At 45.2% G+C, this 20,586-nt stretch overlaps 2 protein-coding genes across 6 annotated transcripts in view; one reads left to right on the top strand and one right to left on the bottom strand.

The window, feature by feature from the left end:
- The window catches only part of PDZD2 (PDZ domain containing 2), a 201,833-nt gene extending 196,795 nt beyond the window's left edge, over positions 1-5,038 (top strand). For all 5 annotated transcript variants that reach the window (XM_014256982.2, XM_005527996.3, XM_014256983.2 and 2 more), the window contains one exon: positions 953-5,038. In XM_014256982.2, the coding sequence (XP_014112457.2) occupies positions 953-1,119 (167 nt within the window). In that variant the 3' untranslated portion in view covers positions 1,120-5,038. The remainder of the gene's footprint in view (positions 1-952) is intronic.
- Positions 5,039-10,698: 5,660 nt separating this feature from the next.
- On the bottom strand, positions 10,699-14,165 carry PMAIP1 (phorbol-12-myristate-13-acetate-induced protein 1). The gene is made up of 2 exons (XM_005528041.3): positions 13,851-14,165; positions 10,699-13,517 (listed from the first exon to the last, which is right to left on the bottom strand). Exons 1-2 carry the CDS (start codon positions 13,900-13,902, stop codon positions 13,315-13,317), a joined length of 255 nt encoding a protein of 84 aa, XP_005528098.1. The 5' UTR covers positions 13,903-14,165; the 3' UTR covers positions 10,699-13,314.
- Between the last annotated feature and the right edge of the window lie 6,421 nt (positions 14,166-20,586).

Consider the following 20,586-nt stretch of genomic DNA (forward strand, 5'->3'; position numbering starts at 1 on the left):
TTTTCAAATGTTAATACTACCTTTTGCAAAGAATATGGGATATTTGTACTCAAAAACTGCCAGTTGTGGGTGCTTTGTTTGTCAGCAGGTAGTTAAACTTATATGAATCGTACACAGAAAGAAAACAAGTCCCAGAACTGTGCTGTGACTTTCATATGTCACATGTCAGTTTAGTGAAAAATAAGGCCCTTTCTGAAAGCAGCTGAAACTCTCGATAAAACTACCTGTGCTCAGCATTTTTACAGAATTACTTTTCAGTTATTTATTCCTTAATGAAGATAAAAAAATCAAACAGGTAATTGCTTATCAGTTTGTGTTTGTGTGTGTGTGTGTGTGGTTTTTCCCCTCTTTAGAAAGCACTTCTAAGGGTAAAGGGCATGTTTAATTTTTGAGCTCATTCATTTACATACTTATATATAGTCCTTTTTCCCTCCCTGTGATGGCTCATGTTAGTTTAACTGTCATTACAGAAAACATATTTTCATTAGCAGCGAAGGGTATGCCTCTCTCTAGAAGCTTTCTGTGCATGGTTTTTGTCCACAGTTTGCTATCAGCATTTGATTTGTTCATCCCAGGTTTGACAGTCTACTGCATTACCACCTTACTACCCTGTTGAAATGCCACATACAACATTCATGGTTATTTTCTCTGTAGCTGTAAGAAAATCAGGTTTCTTACAGCTACAGAGATAACATTTGGCATATTTAATACATGTAGTTTCTTTCAAAACCAGCATATTTTCTGAGAACAAGGCTTTATCTTAGTTAAAATAACCCTTTTTGTGAGATGCAGCATGGGGTAGCTTTCTAGAGCTGAGGTGAACATAAGTGACTTGTATTGAAGTTGTTACAGTTGGAAAAAATGGTTTATTTTCATCCCAGTGGAAGACAGATTTTTGTGGGCTCACTTCTTTTTCTTTTAACACTGACTTTTCCCCCCTTTTCACTTCTAGGTGGTGCTGCGGAGCAATCTGGAAACATAGAAACTGGAGATGAAATTCTTGCTGTTAGTGGGAAGTCATTAATTGGGCTCATGCATTACGATGCCTGGAACATCATTAAATCTGTGCCAGAGGGGCCTGTTCAATTGCTAATCAGAAAACATAGAACTGCAGTATGATGGAAGCACTACGTCTAATCACACTTGCTAAGACAAACCATTTAAAACTGTCTAAAAGCTGTCTTTGTTTATAAAGCCACACAGAAGTGTCTTAATACTTTACAGAGAGGTGCTAAGAGCCTTGGAGAACCACTGAGCAAGCGTGTGATGAGCTTCAGAAATCTCACTTAATGATTGGGGATGAAGGAAGCCAAAAGTTAGAGACAATTTTGTATTATGTGGCAGTTTTATTGGAACTTCAAGACCTCTCCTGGGTTTGATTTAAAGTATTTTGACTGAGATAAATAACACTGTGCCTGTCCCTGATATTTTTAGTATCTGCAGAGTGTTGGTAGTAGAACTTGTTGGTTGCCATCCTGTTGACAAGGGTGGGTTTTAGACTGTACTGTATCACTTAGCTGTAGTAAGACTTAAGGACACTTCCTTAGGGTCTGGTTCTTTTTTTTTTTTGTTGTAATAAGAGAATGTCTGGAACAGTCTCACTTTATTCTTCTAAGTGCAGTTTTGCTAAAAGTGCATGACAAAAGAGTATAATTTTGCACAACTTGTATGCCTAAAATACAAGCATTTTATTGCAAAGCTGAAAAATCCTCTTAAAACTAATGAACTAACTCAGCATCCACCACAACTGAATCTACTTCTAGGTGCAACTTGTATCTGATAGCACTTGGCGTTAATGCGGTAGAAATCTGTAAGAAAATCATGTCCAAATTATAAGTGGTTGTCTACCAAGGTGTATACTGAGTTATTAGTTGTGATTAAAATGGGGGCGATAAAAAATTAAGGTCTGAATTTTCAAATTTAGGCTTTTAATGTTAGGCACCTTTAAAATACATATATTTTTTAAAAGGGGGATAATTTCAAGTGCTGAGCACTTACAGATCCCACAGACTTCAGTGACCGCTAAGAACGTCTGCAAGTTGGGCTGCTTTTATTTGTCTTCAAGAGGTTTAAGGCTGCCCAACTTGAAAGACACAAGCTGAAAAGTGGTGATCTAAAAATGGGGATTATAACAGATTAAATCTGAGCTGGCCATATTTGTGGTGGCTTTTAATTGGTCTTCTTTGTTTTCTCCTGTCCAGTATTTATTTTTGCTTGTGTGAGAGTGGGTTGAGGATGTGTGTGGATGATGCAAGTACACCCAAATGCATCAGGATTGGGCTGATACTGAGGGTTCTGGGTGGTGAAACTGAAAACTGTTTGGTAGGTGGGAAAAACCATGGTGCTGGGCACAGCAAAAGAGAAAGGGCTGCAATGCCACAGGAGCTTAGTTTGGATTTTCTCACCTCTACTCACAGAAGAGGTATCAGTAGCAGGCCATGCTGCTTAGTCTGCTGTGCTGGGAGGAGAGCGTATGGGTGCAAGAGATTAGACTCTGTTATTTCTCTTCCTACATCTGGGATAGCTAAACAACATAAAATACATACAGGAGGAAATGGGCCAGTGTCCTTATCAGCTGAGAACAAGTTGTTTGTTCCACAGTGCTCAGGTTGTTCATCACATTAGGCTGGAGACTGCTTGCAGCCAACATGCCCAGGGTGAAGAGCTCTCAGCCTGGAACCAGTCCAAGTCTGACGTGCTGCCTGTGTTTTCAGTGAGCCAAGACACTGCGTAGCTGTTACAAAAAGGTCTGGGCTTGTCACTTGGCCCTTCCCCAAGACCATACTGTAGTTCGGTTTATTTACATTTATTCAGCAGTGCTTGAAGCAATTGCTTCCAGGTTAGTGGAGCACTCGCTTGGGTTCTTCTCTAATGAAGTGACAGCTTCATTAGACTGCAGCTCATGATGAACAGAAGAAAATTCAGTTCTGCGAGGCAACCTGAGACCAGATGAATAAAAAAGCTGTGCAATGTTTGCCTAAAAATGAACAAATAGGTTTAATTCTTTTTCAGTGACATATAGCATGTGAATCCAGGGAGAGATACAGCTTTTGGCTACAGGAAAGGCAATACTGTACGTAGTCCTACAGCTCCTTTGCCTGCAGGATTTCTGCTGAAACTAATTCAGGTTCAGTGCTGTGAGGTGACTGTGGACTGCGGGTCCCCTGTGAACCCAAAGCTCAGCCACTCTGTCGGGACTGGTCCATGCCTCCGGTCACCTCCATGGTGGGAGAGGCTTCAGGAGGATGCAGCTCTTAGGGCTGGGGTACCACACAGATTCCAGGCCTGGGATGGGATAGAAGAGGTTACCCCTGCATATTTGCTGAAAAACAGGGAGAAGAAAATTTGGCAGTGACAGCTGAATGGTGAGGCCTTGTTCAGGAATGACCAAAATCCAACTGTACTAGAGTGTATAATAGATACATAAATTGCATGTGGAATTTAATGCAGCGTAGTGAATGCATACCTGTATACGTATAATACGTGCAAGTGCAGTACTGACTTTTTGCTACTTTAATGTGGTAAATCACAGTTGTGTTTTAGGAAATGGCATTTTTTTCAGTCCACAGTCTAGAATTCCAGAGGTTCCATTGCAGGGAGGCATATGTCTCCCTCACTCCTAAACCAGTGTGAGCTCAAAGGTAAAGTCTTCGTTTTGTAAATTAAAGTTAATTTGAGGTGTCTTAAGATGATACGTGGTGGGTATTTTCAGATGCTTATTTGCAGGTACTGTTCATTGTGAGTGATTTAGAAGGCTTTTTTTTTTCAGTAATCAGATACTGTTCAGTATTTTATTTTACATGCACGTAGATAAGTGTTGGCTGAGTAACAGCAAGCAGAAATGGGGATTTTTGTGTGTGATTCAGTAGTGGCTATAATTTAAAAGATAGGTTTAATGTTTTAAATCTGATAATAGTTACTATGGGTAGAAAGATAACACTTCTCTACTAACTTTAGAGCAAGTAAAAGAATTGTATTTAACCCTGATTTTTTCTGTTCCTGAAAATACCTTTTTTTTTTCCTTGTGAAAAAAACAACATCTTCACTGATGCTGGTATGATTACAGTAGCATTTCCTGACATCTCTCTTGGGGTGACATTCCCTGAAAAAGCTCCAGGATTTATGCAGTATGGGTGTCTATTTTGTTACAGACAAGATGGGTAGACCAAGCAGATGTAGTAAACTTTTGGTTACACACCTGGCAAAGTAAATGTTATTTTTCTAAGAGCCTGGTCACACTAAAATGATGGAGAACGTTGCATTAGTTCATCAGTATTCAGGAGGATAATGACCATTTTTGGCCTTGCTGTTTGCATGTCAGTCCCCATGGTGATTCTTCAACCTGCTGGAGTGTTGGCCAAACTCTAGGAGAGCAGAGACTTGACAGCTGCATCCTAGAAGACCAAAAAATCAAGACGAAATTATGCACTTCTTCACCAGGGAACTGAAAGCATTCCAGACAAGGGGAGTTTGCTCCTAGATGGAGAAGGTTTAGAGCTTCGGTGCATCCAGGCCTGGGGCAGCTGAAGGTGCACATCATGGATATGAGAGCAGTGAGATGCTGCCATTGCGTATTCTGCAACCTTTTATACTTGAAAGCTCTTTCCAGCTTCTGTAGGGACTGCATCTGTATTGAAAACTCTGAGATTAGGGAGGGAAAAACATTGGATCATTTTCTCACTAAAAAAAATAATAGAAGGACAGATAAGCATTAAGAAACTGTTAAGTTCATATTTCCTAATGACCCTCACTTAAAATTAACCCTGGTAAATGTTCTGCAGTGGTTCTTGTCAAATTCTGAAGGAAGTGTTCCCAGATGGGAATGTTTACCTGTTTCTATGTTTAGGTTATGTAAATGTACAAGTGAAAATATTGATGAAGAGTAGACTAGCTCATGAGAAAAATGGGGATCCCACTGTAGGTAGATTTTGTGTGTTAGTCTGATACACTTATTGTATGATACTGTATATTTACACTTTTATTTATATAAATAAAACTTCTTTTAATGAAAACTGTTTAATATGCCTTGTATATTATAAAAAAGTCAGTGCAATAACATGAAATAGATTGTACTTTTTTTTTTTTTTTTAATTTCTGTCTCTTCTATGTCAATCTGTATTGCTATAAACTGTTTTGCTTGGGTTTTTTAGTGATTTTGAAAATAAATGGTATCCTTAGTACTCCTCTAGATATTTAATTCTGTTATGCCAGAGTCTGTCTGGTCCTCAGTTGGAACTGGCATCAGAGGGACAAGGATGTCAGGGAGAGCAAAGACTTTGTGTAAATGCTGTCCAGATGTGCATCTAAGTTAGAACTAAAATAGTGCCCTCTTAAAAACTGCCATTCAGTGTGAAGAGGACTCAGGCATTTAAGAAGTGGTACAAGGTTTTTTATAAAACCTGCTTTGGTATCTTGTTTTTTCCTGTCCCTGTTGTAGGAAATGTGGAGTTTTCATCAAAGCAGCAGTCCCTGGAGCATGCTGCCTATAAACTGTACCTCCTTCCCAGACCCTGGGCTGTAGGGGAATGGATTGTATGTGTAGAGAATGATTTTATACAGCTAGGCCTAACCTGGTGTTTGTTCTATTTTTCCAAATACTCTGGGGATAAAGCTCCCTCCAAAGCCACAGCGAGTCGGTGGAACAGGCTGGGCTGGGAGGCTCTGTGGATGGAGTGGAGCTGAAGTGAGTTCACAGTGGGAGGTGGAGACCACAGCCTCCAAACTGAGGAGGTTTGCAATCAAGTGGGGCCACTCTTAGACACAAGTCACTTCACAGTCAGTGCCCAGAAGGCCAAAGCCAGCCTTGGAAAGATGAGCCAGCCCAGAAAGCTCTCAGCCACTCTGGTGCATGCAATGCCAGAGGTGCCCAAGACCATACGCTGGCTTGCAGCACATGGACACGTCAGCCTGGTCACTGCGGGGAGGGCTGAGCTGGAGGAAGGGCCTGGTGACTTTGAGTGTTTATATCTACACTACAGGCTCGTGTGCATTGCTCTGTGTTTGCCTGCTGGGTTGGGCACTTGCAGCAGCACTCCCACGTGGCACAGGGCAGTCCTGACCTTTCCTTGGTGTGTACCCATGGCACTCGCCTGTTTCTTGTGCCAGGCCTGGCAAGCCTCACTATTTCCTCCTGAGCACAGTGCTGCCCGAAAGAGCCCAGTGGGGCTTTGTGCAAGGAAAGGAAGGCATTTTCTCTCCTATGCCAGTGGTGCAGGGAGCATTTCCCTCATCCCCAGCTTTGTGCCCCAGAAGCCGCTGTGTTTGCTTTTGGTTTCCTTCTCTGGGTGCCACGCTGCGAGGGTGCAAGAGAGCAAGTACCTCGCAAGAAGGGATAAGCCCACAGCTTCTGCTGACTCATCCTGTGGGAAAGGCCAGTGTGGCTGGCTCCCAGCCTGCCCTCTGGGCACGTGGACTCTTTCCTGGTCTGGAGGGGAAGAGGAGGAGTTTTATGGTACACTAGTTTTCCATCTGCCTTAGGACCCTTTTTTCCCCCATCCCTCTCCTTTGCACACAGCCATGATGAGGGATGCTGTAGGGTCTATGTTGTTATGCAGTGAGACTGTGCAAGGCATAAAACCAGCTGATTGGGAAGAAGATGGATGGGAAGCTATGGAATGGTGTGTGCAGTCCCCTCAAGTTTGGGTCAGCACATCTGTCCCCAAGTGGAACCTTGCTTCTCCCCCAGGGCCATATGGGGAAAAGGAGGAAGTTATTTTCAGTCATGATTTCCTCTGCCTTTTCTGCTCCCCACTGCTGTCACCAGTGCTGGCCTAGCCCAGCTCCTCTCCTCTCTTTCACTGAGTCCCCCATATCCATCTTCCTGTCTGTCCTGGTATCTCCAGCACATGGCCTGAGCAGGAGTCAGCAGGGCTCAAACCTCTGAGCAGCCTGACTCTTTTAAGGTTCGTCTTGACTATCTTTAATTGAAATCTTAAATGCCACAGTCAGTAGCTAAGTAAAGAGGGATACAAAAGCAAAAAGACACAGTGAACTTACCTGCAAATGGATTAGTACATGAGACTTCGTTTATCCACCAAGACATGTGAAGTACTAGAAAATTTTTACTTCTCTCAGTTGTGAAAGCCTTAGGGCACAGGCAAATGAGGAACTTGAAATGTGATTCTACCTAAAAAGTTCCATTTCATTTCTCTTTTTTTTTTACAGCTTTACTGCTCTCCTGTTCCCTGTTGACATCAGTGAATGCTATCTGAGTAGGGTCTGTGATTCTGATGTGTCTGTTCCTTCATCTCTATTTCCAGGAATGTATCAAAAGTGCCACTTTACCACATTTGACCAAAGGTTAATGGTCACTGTCCCCAAGCAGAGGTGCTACAAAGGAGAGCCCCTGGGGAGAAGGTTGCCACAGGCCACCCTGGAGTCAGTGGCTGGCCAGGAGCAGGGCAGGTGGTGGCTGTGTATGGCACCCATGAGCACATGGCTGATGCCACAGGGCAGCACGTCACTGCAGTGACAAGGGGAAGTAAAACCTTCCCGGAACACAGCCCTGGGCTGCACTTCCTGGTGCCCATGGCCACACAGGGTCAGCCACAGAGCCAGCCAAGGCTGCACAAGTGGCATGTCCACCCTGCTGCCTCTGTGCTGCCAGTCCCTGGCCCATGCCTTGCCTGGTGCTGGGAGATTTGATAGAGCGTTTGAGTGCTTGAGTTTTCCCTTTCTATGCAATACTGGGTTGTGTAACAGCCTTGCTTTTGCAGCACCTTCCTCCTGTATCCAGCAGCCTCATACTGATAGATGCCTGGGGAGCTAATGATCTGCATTGTCTAGGACTGATTCTCAACCACTTCTGGAAAATGAGGTTTTTCTTCTTGTCAGGAGAATGGCTGAAACTAGACTGTCTCCATCAGCCTTTAGGAAAAGCCTGGTTTGGACCCTATCTATAGGGAAAGCCAGTCACGACTTCCTCTTTCATGCAGTTGTGTTTATTAAAGCACTTGACCTAGCTAAAATATTTTACAAATTAAGAGCGACTGCAGTAATTAGGTTGTTTTCCTTTAAAAAAACCCCTCACTTTTAAAGATCATATGAAAGAACATTTGATGCAAATAAACATTGTTCCCTAAAACAAGGAGTTGCCCTTCCATCCCATAGAGTGTAAAGTCATGACTAGAAGGATATTTTTGTGTCAGGGTATTTTCTGGAGTTAGTCAATATTAAATGCAGAATTTCCTGCCTTTCCACTGATAGTTCCATATGTGCTGGCCTCACCCCTCTGTGCAGCTGAATCAGTCTGATACTGTTACAATGAGCAAACAGCTTACATGGTGCTAAAATTCCTTGGATTTTTCCTTACATACCAAAGCCATTTCCTTGATGTGCTGTGGTGGTGCTGGGGAATGTCCAGTATCCAGCTGCTCTTGTCAAAAATTGTCTCCCTAATTCCTGATCCTGAGCAAGGCAGACGTGACTGTAGTGTCCTGCCTTTGTTGTGGCTTTGTCACGTCAGGAGCACAAAGGGGAAGATGGAAGCAGAATGCTGCCCTTAATTTCTGCCATGTAGTAGGGGACTGTGATCCCAGCTGGGACCCAGGGGCCAAGGGAGAAAGTGCCAGCATCCTATTATTGGCCTTATTCAGGGGTGCTGCTGAGTTTTGCAAGCTGGCCTGTCCACTACAAAAAGGCTCCTTGCCCCTTCAAGTGATGACCATGTCACGGAGCTGAGCCTCTGAACCTCGTGGTGCTCCCACCATCCTTTCATAGAGATGGGGGAATGATGCCAAAGCTGCCAAAGGTGAAATTGCTGAAACTGTTTTAACTGTGGTTACTGCCATTTAATTGGATGTCTCCTGTTGCTGAAGGAGTGACACCAAGCTCCACATTTTCAGAGGGCTGGTGAGAATTGCAAAGAGGCCATGCGTGAGAAGGCAGGGCAGCCTTGGTGTGACCCGTTTATTACGTGGGCCAGACAATGTCCTGACGCGCTTGGGTGAGGACCCTTGTTTACAGCTGTAATAGCTTTTGGGACTATTGCTCACTGACAGTCCCACCATCAGACAGTCACCTGCTTTAGGGGAAACTGCCAGACTGAAAGGCAGTGCATCATATCCCCAGCTCTTCCTGTCCAGCCTCCTTACGCTTCCATGGATGCACATCGTGCCCTCACACCCTCTTGTGTTAAATGGGAGGAAAGTGATAAAGCTTAGTCCCATCCAGCAATGTGTACTAAAAATACTGAGCAGTATATGAGACATTGTTTTTCAGCTGATTTATAAAAACATCCCATGAGGGGAAGAGGAAGTATCTTCTTGTCTGGCACTTTGTTTGGGAAATACCACTTGTGCATCCAGTCTCAGGTGTGAAGGCATGAGCCGGCTGAGGGGGCCAGGCTGGTTTTCACCTAGGGGACCATGGTACAAACACAACCCAGGACTGCACCTGTCCAGCCAGGTGCTTTGGTAAATGGAGAGCATTCTAAGGTGGCAACTCTGTCAGTTTGCTTTGCCAGGTGAGTTTGTTTTTGGTTTTTTGATATCAGATGCTTGTGGGTGAGTCAAGTGCAGTCAGATTGTAATGCCATGCCTCAGTGATAGGTTTTTTTTTCCCCTGCCCTTTTTTTCCCCCTCCTTTAGGGAGGAGCAGGTCACAAGCATCATGCTGTGTAGGTGACTAGACACTGCTGGAGGGCTGGAGAAGGGCCAGACTCCAGTGGGAAGCAGGTGAGAGTGTCTGAGTGTTTTCACAAGTTTGATGAGTCACACAGGTATGATTTGCTGGTGAAGCTTTGCAAAACCAGACCTCTGTGCGGCACCTACGGTAGCACTTTTCACCATGCTGATGGGCCTTCTCAGAACCATTTCACTGATGCCCTCCAAAGTAAAAATCTTCCAGGCTTCTGCTAGTGGCTAAGTGGGAAAGAACAGGGAGTTGCATTTCTTCAGGTTTTTTTCTGTTGATTAGAAACAAGAGTCTTTGGCCCAGAAGTTCTTAGTCCTCCTTACAGTGGGAATACAAGCTACAGGAATGGTGTTCCTTGCCTGGGAAAAAGCAGCACAGTGAGTGAGCAGGGAGCCTGCTGATGTGCTTGGCATAGCAGGGAAGGACCTCAGGCTCTCCTCTGCATGGGCACATCTTTGGGTTTAGGGCAGAAGAATTTGCTCTGCACTATCCCTCTGCTATTCTCTTGTGATAAGCAGCGTCATTTCCCACTCTTCCCAGACTCCAGCTTCAAACTGTGGAGAAAGTAAAAGTTTGTCTGCAAAGTGCTGTATCCCTTTCTGCCTGCATTTTAGATGAAACCCTTGGATGTCTATCCTTTACAAGGAACACTCCTTTACAAAGCTGCAGCTACTCTGGTAGGAGTAGTGGGCTCCCAATTCCACCCACATATTCTGCAGCCAGTAGTTAACAAAAAATACTATAATAGGTTTCTCATTCTGAAGTTTGAGGTCATGGTTATTTTTTCTTCCTCTTAAAGGCAGAAAGCAAAGCCTAATCTCCCAAAGAATACCTGTTGGCACTCTGCTCCTGCCTTGGTGCTTTTGCCCTGCTGACATGGAAGCATGAAAGGAATTTGCATAATACAATCATGTTTTCACCATCCAAAAAAGAAAACCCAAGTTGTTGCAACCTTTGTGACTCATTTTTCTCGTAAACACTTTGTATTTATTATCTTAGCAAGAATTGAAGACATACATGCACGAGGCATACAGCAACACATCTGGCATACATCCAGAACAGGCCTTAAGGAAAACAAACTCACTTTGATAAAGCCATAAAGAAGATCTTTTGCAGAAGTAATAAAAGAAATCTAGGGTGGACATCAGCAAGTGCTTGGTCATATACTGGCACTGACCTCTCGCATCTGTGCCTTTTTCCTGAGTTCCTGTTGAATGCTACCATTCTTAACAATGCACAGAAACACCTAAAACATTTCAAAAAAAGCAAATAGGCTTTGCGTAACTAGGCAGACAAATACTTTGCTAACACTAAACTTGGATATCCCCATGACAATGCATTTATGAGTATACTATTTTTTGTAATATTCATATGTGCCACAGCCTGAAGAACTGGGTGGGCTCTACAAATCCACACCTCATTTCCTGTTGACTTTGCAAGCACCATTCATTGAACAAAACAGTTTTATTCACATACTTTTCAGCTACTAATGTGAATGCTAATGCTGAATTCTTCTGAGAGTTCCAGACAGGCATGGTCATTGTTCAGTGTCCTGGATGAAGATTCCAAGACTCCACCAAGCGCAGGATACACAACAGCAACCCTTCTTATGAAGCTGGAGCTGCCTCTGATGAAGTTTTGCCCAGCTGCATGCAGTGCTAGCCTGGGAGCTGGTGTTCTGCTGGTCTGAAACTCTTTGCATTTACTTTTTAGTACCTGAAAAACTGACCTATGTACATGTCAGCAAAATGAACTGTTCTGCAGTAGTAAGATAAAAAACAACTATTCTTGAAACATTTTCTTCTCCCTGAAAAGGTACTGGCTAGCTTAGAGGGGAAGGGAACCATGCTTGTGGCTCAAGCCAACAGCAAAGCTCCCTGTAACGCCACCAGGATGGATGGGGTTAAGTCTTCCAGGTAGAAAGAAGGCAAAGTCAGTCAGTCAGCTTCTGCTCAGTGACAGAAGTCAGCGTCGATACATAACCACCCCTGCAGGGCTGGATGTGAGTGACCAGAGTTACATAATGACAATTTTGCAAAGGCAGATTAAGAAGAGATAACAGAAAAATAAATTATAAACACAAACAAGAATTCACCACAAGACAGGAGAAGACATAATTTGAATGACACAAATAACAAAGTGTAACTATACAGCCTTATAAAATGCAAATGTACTTATATACAAAGTTAATTAAGAGAAGGAACTCTGACCAGTGACCTTAGAGGTAGCTATGGAACAGCTTCAGCCTTTTTCTTGCTATCTTGGACCCATGAAAAATACTGTTTAGGATGGAGCCTGACATGAATTGACTAGCAAGGTTACTGTTTGCCTTGACAGCAACCAGCATGTTTAATTCGGTTCCTCTGAAGCCAGCCAAAAGTAATATCCCCTCAGTGAGATGGGTCACTCGTATGTAACCCCTCAGTGGTGATGGTGCATCATCATCCACTGGATGTGCTGCAGCAGCCCCACCATTCTAGAAGTGAAATGAAATAAACTACAAGGGAAATAAAATACAGGGGAAGAACCTTTGCCCATAAGTATAACTAAACATTCAAAAATGTAATACTACTTTCTTGTACCACTGTACAGCTCAACTCTATTGATATTATTTCTTCAAAGAGAGGTAGTTGCTTTCTTTGAATAAATAACATTCTCAGCAAAACTTGAGATGCAACTTTAGGATGTACTTCTATTGAAGTTATTTCATTACTTATAAAGACACAGCAGAACTGGACTGTTACCAAGAAATTCTTTGCAATACTGAAAGAATCCTTTCACAATTACCTCAATATCTGTGTTTGTGTAATATATATTCAGATACATATCTTATATAAAGCCAAAGTATGCTTCCCTCTCTGAAGCATGATTTGTTCCTTTATCATCAGAAAATAATCTGCTTTTTTTTTGGTTTATATAATGCCTTTTTATATTGAGTTTTGTCATGTTTTGACATTTTTTCATACTGTGTTTTGAGATTAAACGAACAGCTTTTGATTAATAGTTCTGTTAAACACTCATGACATGCACTAGCAGTGCACACATTTATATTTTGTGTATACATACTATATATATAAACTTATACTATATATTTATAATATAGACTAGAACTATGCGAAACTGTGTTAATTTGTAGAATTACAACTTTTAGTCTGCAATAGAACATCCTGTAACAAATAACCTTTCAATAAAGCTAGTGGTTGTCTTTAACAAATTTTAACTCCCACTACCAAACCCCTGTCCAGCAGGATCCATACTTTAGAAAAGAGAAGCAGTCAAAAATCCAGCAACTGGCTTTATCTGTGTGGTATGTGATCCCAAGTTCCAACACACTGATGCTTTTTTTGGCCTCATCCTGTTGGTGGGCTGAAGTCCTCGGTGAAGCACGGCGATGGGAAATGAGGATCAGAAGGTGACTGGGGAAACCGGGTTCCTGAAAGTGTTCTCAGACCACGGTGAAGGGCATGTTCAGTCTTGCCCCAAATCTCCCCACGTACCAGCTTGCCTCAAGTCACCACTGCACAGTTTAGGGGCTCTGCCCATCGTTATCTTTATTTCCCACCTGGCATTCGTACGCCAGTATTGCTGTAACATTCTTCAGACAAATCATGTGATGGACGATTTGTCATCCTCCAGCGGCGATGGGCACCTAAATACAACGCAGCGAGATTTGAGGTTTCTTCATCTCCCACTGTCTGTGGAGCCTCTTCTTCCAAACCCACAAAGCCAAGGTCCTCTTCTGTTCCTCTCGCCGTCTCCGCGGGCAGCCCATGTTTCGGGGCAGAACAACTTGGCGATCATGTTGAGGATCCTCTGCCGCAGGTGCCACCTGTCGCCGATGCGGGTCAGCTCCAGGGCGCACTCCGCCACCGCCGCCTCGCGCCCTGCGGAAACGCGCGTCGTTACCGCTTTAATGAGATACCCACAGCACGCTACTTTTTGTCCAATTTTTTACTTTGTGCTCATCATAAAGCACACCCCACCCCGCACCGCCTCTGCCCGCCACTCGCTGGGAGCAGCAGCTGTATCCCTCTCGCCTTCACAGGGGAGTCCGCAGCCGCTCCGGGCGCTGGCCGCCCGCGGGGTGCTGGAGCTGGGCAGCAGCGCCCGGGCGCAGGACGGTGTCCCCGTCCCGTCCCGTCCCGTCCCGTCCCGTCCCGTCCCGTCCCTGTCCCGTCCCTGTCCCGTCCCTGTCCCGTCCCGTCACCCTCCGGTACCTGCAGGAGCAGCGGCTGGGGCGGCTTTGCGCAGGGTCCGGCCGGGCAACATCGCGGCGGCGGGGTTCGGTGCTGTGGGGCACGGAGCGCCCAGGTTCGGTGGTGTGGGGCACGGAGCGCCCAGGTTCGGTGCTGTGGGGCACGGAGCGCCCAGGTTCGGTGCTGTGGGGCACGGAGCGCCCAGGTTCGGTGCTGTGGGGCACGGAGCGCCCAGGCTCGGTTCGGTGGAGCACGGAGAGTCCAGGCTCGGTTCTGTGGAGCACGGAGAGTCCAGGCTCGGTTCGGCGGGGCACGGGACGCCTTGTCTGCTCTCGGGCCGGTGTCAGCAGCGTTCTGCTGGCACAGGGGCGGAGCGCGGCGCTAAAAGCGAGTCCAGCGGGGATTTCCCTCCGTCCTGACGTAGTGAAAAGGCGCGGGGATCCCGCCCCCCGGGCCCCGCGGGCAGGCGGTGGCGTGCCCGGGCCGGGGCAGGCACAGCGCCCACGCTGCCAGCCCGGAGAGGGCCGGAGGGATGCGGTGTGCGGGGCAGGAGGAGACGGGAGGATGGGCTGTGCACGGGGCAAGCGAGGCGGAGGGATGGGGGCTGCTAAGGAAAAAGGGGATGGAGGTGTGGGTTGGGCTTGTGCTGGGTCAGGGAAGATGAACGGTGGGGTTTGCATTATCTGGGCAAGAAGAGGCAGAGGGGGGAAGTGGACTTGCTGTAGGCAAAAAGAGATGGGAGGGTGGGCTTTCTTTTTGGTGATAGTGGTCCAGGAAAGGTGGACAGGGTTGCAGTGATGATGCTGAGGAAAAAGAGGTGGGTGGCTGGAGAGTGCTTGGACAAGCAGAAGAAACAGATAGGGCATGTTATTATCACAGAAACATAGAATAGTTTGATTTGTAAGTGACTTCTTAAAGGTTATCTAGAGCAGCTCGCCTGTATTTTGCTGCTTGTAGCCACAAAGACAGAAAGATCTTCAAGTAGATCAGGTTGCTCTAAGCCCCATCCAGCCTGACCTTGGATGTTTCCCCAGATGGAACATCCACCACCTGTCTGGGCAACCTGTGCTGACGCTTAACCATACAAATAAAAAACTTCTTCCTTATAGCTAATCTAATCAATGCACCTCTAGTTTAAATCATTACTCTTTGTCCTATTGCAAAAGGCCCTTCTAAAATGTCTGTCCCAGTTTCATAGGCCCCCTTCAAGTACTGGAAGGCTGCAATAAAGAATCCCCAGAGCCTCCTTTTCACCAGGCTGAGCAACACCAATTTTCTAATTCTCTAATTCTTCTTTCTATTCAAAGTGATGGTGACCTTGCTCTCAAACCAGCCATGGGGAAACAAGCTAGCCCATCCTCATGTACCACTTGCAACCTCTCACTGCTGGATCTTCCCTGTGGCAGTGCAGTGTCTGCATGGCATGGCTCTGGCTGATACATGCCAGGGCACACTTACCTGCGCCTGCTGTAACTTTAGATGCTGCTTTTTGCAAGAAGCAAGAGTTGGAACAAAGTCACCCTCATGTTTTTTGTGATTGTTGTACAATACTGGGAGAGCTGCCAGCGATAGGTGGATCACTCATCTGCCTCCTGTCTCCAAGTTGATATTTTATGTTGTGACACATGGTTTGGACTTTTGCTTTTAGGGGAAAATGAAAACTGCTTGATGTAAAGAAAGCACAGATGGGTCAGACATAACAAAGAACTGATTTGTGGCTGAAAGTTAGTAAATTACTACCTCTCCCATCAAAACACAACTTAAAATGTCATAGTGTAATACAGACCACAACAGGATGTTGAGAGGCTCCATTCTATGGGGTACATGCCTCTGAAGTCAAGTGTCTAGAAATGCTGGTGACTTTGAAGTTCCATTAAAAGGGGAATCACTCACCAGCTCAGTGCAGATAGCCTTTTCCCTGTTATTTCCCAGAATGATGGCACACTTGAAGCATGGCTGATTTCTCTCCCTGTGTAGGAAACCTCAGTCCCCTTGGTGCTTGAAAGGAGGCAGCTGGCACAGTGGTGTTGCAGGGCTGGCATGTGGGAGGGGCAGTGGTGCCAGCTCACGGACAGGGCATTTCTCAGGGTGAGATATCTAAGTGAAAGCTATAGCTGGATGAGGCTTTTGCAAGGCCCTTCCCAAAACAGTAAACTGGCTCTGTCAGTACACAACATACACCCTGCCAGATTGTGGCCTGGTGTCAGAGCAGCTTAGGTTGGCCACAGAGAAGTTTCTGGTGTTTTTGAGGCTGTATTGCCTTTGTCTCTCAGCTGGTATATAACCTACATGGCATGTGGGTTTATTTCCTTGACCTGATGTGTTTGGGTCTCCTCAGCTGTATGAATGTGCCTGTTAGTGGCAGCCCTGTTCAGGCAGAGCTGGCCTTTGACAGTCATTCCTGTTACATAAGAAACTGTTTCTTCAAAACAAGTTTGTTGGGTTTTAGGAGGTGGCAAGGCAGGTAAACAGGTCAGGAGGATGTCTGCATGATGCGTCACCCCTCATGGAGGAGGTGTGGTGGTCTGCAGCATGTGATGCCTGGGGTTGCATCTCACAGTCACAGTCTGACAGCTGCTCCAAAAATCATGGAAGCTACTCCAGAATGTCAGCACAGGGGGCTGGGGCCTTACTGAGACCCCCACATGCCCCTCCTGCCCCACTCAGTGCTCAGCAGTGCCCAGTGCAGGCAAAGTGCCCACAAGCTCAAGCCATGAGGTCATGCTGGTCTCTTGCTCTGCTGGCAGGTGTGGGTGACTTTAACATTTATTTTGCACGTTTAGACAGAGCCAGGTATGACCTGTGGCTTGTTCTTCTTTGTGAATCTGGAGACAGATCAAATACTTGGGCAAATTATTTAAATTACTCTTCCTCTAGTGAGGCCAAAACCAAATTAACCTCAATCCTGTCCTGCTCAGCAACACTTCCTCACCCTGAAAGCAGATAAGCTTTAAGGGCAGCTTGTCTCTATGCCCCTGCAGCCACACAAGGAGATGGGCCCTTCTTTTGGGCATATGTGGGAGAGATTCTTTCCTATCAGGGCAGCTGGGCAAAAATCATTGGGATAGAGTTGAAAGCATTCATTTATTTTCTGTGTTTTATTTTAAAATAGTGATAAAGGTAATAAAAACAAAACAAAAAGGTAATAACAAATAAAGGATACAAGGTAGTACAGAAGGATAAAAGGTGATAAAAGGTATAAAAAGGGGACACTTTAGTGTGCAAAATGGGTTAATAGACCAGCCTTTGGTGAGCCCAAGTATATGAAGTACTTGGCTCCGCTTTGCTGCAGTCAGGGCCATGTATCTGAGTGCAGTGGTGTAATTCAGGGAGACTCACTGCTGTTTAGAGGGAAATTGCCTCAAGTTCCAGATCTGTCCCACATCCTCACAGGGTTTTACTGGTGTGCGAGGGAGTTACTGATGTGTAAATCACAGCCCATTTTGGCGGGAACAGCACATGGTGGGGCCACTGCTAATTATAGAATTGCTCAGCAGGGCTTAGCGAAAATAAGTCGATTGTGGTTTCAAAAGCCACCAGCGAGCTCTGACATTTTCTTGTTTCGATTCCCCTAAATAAAGAAGTGTATCTGCGGGAAGCACAGACCCCTGGGAATCTGCTCTACCAAAGCAGCCACAAGAGTTGTTTCTTGCTGTGGCCACACTGAGCAGGACCACGGGTCCCCAGGTGGGCACAGCCATGGCAGGGAGCAAAGCAGCAGCCCAAGGAGCACTGCCCATCTGGAGCAGCTGTTCAGTTTATTTCTGCGTAGTACCATTTAAAGTTATTGCAATTACACAGCTGAGAAGAGAAAATCATCTTTAGATAATGTGCCCCAAGCTTCACCAGTGTCTGGGTGATGTGGTTTTATCAGGAATGTGTCATTAAAACATAGCATGTGACATATTTTCACCACACATAACAACAGTGGGCAGGCTTGCTGAAAGGAAATCGAATGTTGCAGAAACAAAATCAAGAGTGGGAGAGAAAGGAAAGTAGATGTTATTTCTCTGAACTTTGTATTTGTGCTGAATCATTTTCAAGCTGTTTCTGCACCTCCTTCTAAGATCTTAAATAAATCTCTGGTACTGTTTCATCTTTGGATTTTATCTTCTCATCTTCCCAAGACTGATGTTGACAGCTTTTGTGTTAGCTGAGAAGCTGTTTGTTTTTCTCTCTCCCTTTTCCCGTTTCTGCAGACTGCAGAGTCAACAGTTCCTGTTGATCCCTGTGTGTGTCTGCACCAGACCAGGAAACTGGTTCTATTGTCAGGAGTACAAACCAAGGTCATTTCAGGAAAGTGCAGTGGCAAGTTGCCATGGACCATGCCAAGAGAGGGTGATGAGAGCCATGGATAAGTTTCTGTTTGTTTGTTTTTGTGGGTTTTTGTGTGGTTTGTTTTGTTGTTGTTTTTTTTTTTTGGGGGGGGGTGGTTTTGTTGGTTTTTTTTAATTTGGCTGGATTTTTTTTTAATTATTCTTAAATCACTCTAATTCTTCGGATTGTTCTTCTCAGGCACCATCTCTCCAGGGATCTCTCTTACTGTTACAAGTAAATCTTCCTAAATCCTCCAGCCTTAAGCACTAATCTCAACTTTGCTTTTCAGGGAAATGGCCTTGTTCTGTGTTAATAATATTCTGGTGGCAACTGCAGTAAAGCTTTGGCCTCCAGCAGCTGCTGCTGTGCTGCTGACACCTCCACTGTGGTGAGGGAAAAGGTTAATGCAGCTTTTGGTAGTTAAGTGAAATACTCCAGCTAATTGGACTTTGATTTGACAATGTGATCCCACACCACCCAGGAAAGGAAACTAAGGAGAACTGCACGTCCACTGCTGGAATATAACCCCACTCACACAGATCTCATGTGCTGCTTAAATGTTACCTAATGCCTCACAATTAATTCTTAGGCTCTCCCTCCTGTGCTTTTCTCTCTTGCCTGCTTCCCTTGAAAGCTTAAATGCATAATTTTCTTTGTAAAAGATGAACTGCATGGTTGCTCATACATTACACTGCTCTGTCACTGGCAGAGGGATGAACACACACCTTTTCCTCTGTGACCACCTCTGTGCAAAGCAGGCAGCACTAATTCATTACTTGAAAAATGCTACTGAAAGATGACTCATGCGTGTCTGATCTGGTGCCCATCCAAGCCAGAATGGGCCAGCCAGTTTTCCTACTGAGAGCAGGAAGCATTTGGTTGAGGATGGGGTTGAATAGCGGAGACACTTCTTGATACAGCTGGAGTGTAAGAGAGTTTATATTGACTGCATGCTCTTTAATCAAGGAGTATTTAGAAGTAACCTATGTTGACATAATTTTCCTGGTCTTAGTCTAAGATCAGTTTTAAATTAGGTGTGTCAGATTACCTGGTGAGCTGAGTTTTCAGCAGAGCCCCTGCAGGTGGCTCTTTCTAAGGTCATTCCCAATTCATCCTCTTGGTAGTCACCAAAAAGATTTCAAGCTTTCTAAAAAGTTTGTAAGAGATGGAAAGATTCACTAGGCACTTTGTTAAGTGGTTTTTAGCACCTGTGAAGTTGACAACACCCTCATAAAAGCAGGTCTTTGCAACTGCTATCCAGAGGCAGGAGTTGGTAAAGCAAATATTGGTGTTGATTGCTGTTTATGAGGCTGGTATTTGCTGAAGAGCTCTCCTCCATGCGTGTAGGTGTCTGTGCAAATGCCAGGCATAGTGTTAGCACAGCTGCACCATTACTGCTGGGTTTCTGCAGAGGTCCTCTCTTGGATGGTGACTGCGGCTGTTTTCTGTCTTGCTATCTTTGCTGAGAATGTGAATGTGCTCCATTTCTGAAATTCTTCATTGCTCGCTGCTCTGCCAGATCTTTTTCTGCTTCTGGCTCCCTTGTTTTTCTGGTTCCTTTGTTTCCTGTGCCTCCCCCACGTTCTGTCATCATTTTTGTGTACAGTCAATGCAGCAGGCGTGGGGTTGAAAAAAAAAAAGGGAAATCCCATTTGTGAGACAGTTGCTGCTTTTCTGGCATGCCACTGCCTTGCAGCTGAGGCAGCAACCTGGTAACCCCCACAGGGCTCATTACTGGTGACTTGCTGTGAATCAGTGAAGTCTAGAACAGGAGAATTAGAGAATCCAGGCAAGCTTTTCTGGACACCAGAAAATCATCACATGGTGATCTGGGGTTCCCAGTGTAGCACAGTGCCTCAGTGCTGCTGTGTCTCCTCCATACCTTTCCAGTGCTCTCCAGATGGGAGAGGTGCTATTTTGCATGGGCAGAGCATTTTCAGACTATTGTGAACAATGATTTCTTTGAGATGGGTTTTGAACAATCTCTGTTTGGATAAAGAATTCTTTAGTGCCCCTAAATCCCACAAAACAGAAATGAAGTGGGAAAGGTATTAAATGGAGCACTTCTATGAGGAAGGCCTGAGAGAGATGGGATTGTTCAGTCTGGAGCAGAGAAGGCTTAGGAGTGACCTAACTCTGACCTCCCAGTAGCTGAAGGGAGCTGACAAGAACAACGGAGAGGGACTTTTTACAAGGGCATGTAGTGACAGGACAAGGGGGAGTGGCTTCAAACTGAAAGAGAGTGGGTTTAGATGAGATATCAGGAAGAAATTCTTTACTGTGAGGGTGTTGATGCACTGGAACAGGCTGCCCAGAGAAGCTGTGGATGCCCCATCCCTGGAAGTGTTCACGACCAGGTTGAATGGGGTTCTGAGCAAACTGGTCTAGTAGGACGTATTCCTGTCCTTGGCAGAGGGGTTGGAACACAATCTTTAAGGTC

The sequence above is a fragment of the Pseudopodoces humilis genome, chromosome 4 (genome assembly GCF_049639895.1).
Source record: "Pseudopodoces humilis isolate 2021_Gansu_Grassland_sample_001 chromosome 4, ASM4963989v1, whole genome shotgun sequence".
Classification (NCBI taxonomy): domain Eukaryota; kingdom Metazoa; phylum Chordata; class Aves; order Passeriformes; family Paridae; genus Pseudopodoces; species Pseudopodoces humilis.

Excerpts from the sequence above, each read along its gene's own strand:
- PMAIP1 (XM_005528041.3), bottom strand. The coding sequence starts at position 13,902 with ATGTTGCCCGGCCGGACCCTGCGCAAAGCCGCCCCAGCCGCTGCTCCT. Across the intron at positions 13,518-13,850 it reads CCCAGCCGCTGCTCCTGCAG|GGCGCGAGGCGGCGGTGGCG; the intron begins GTACCGGAGGGT and ends GCGTTTCCGCAG.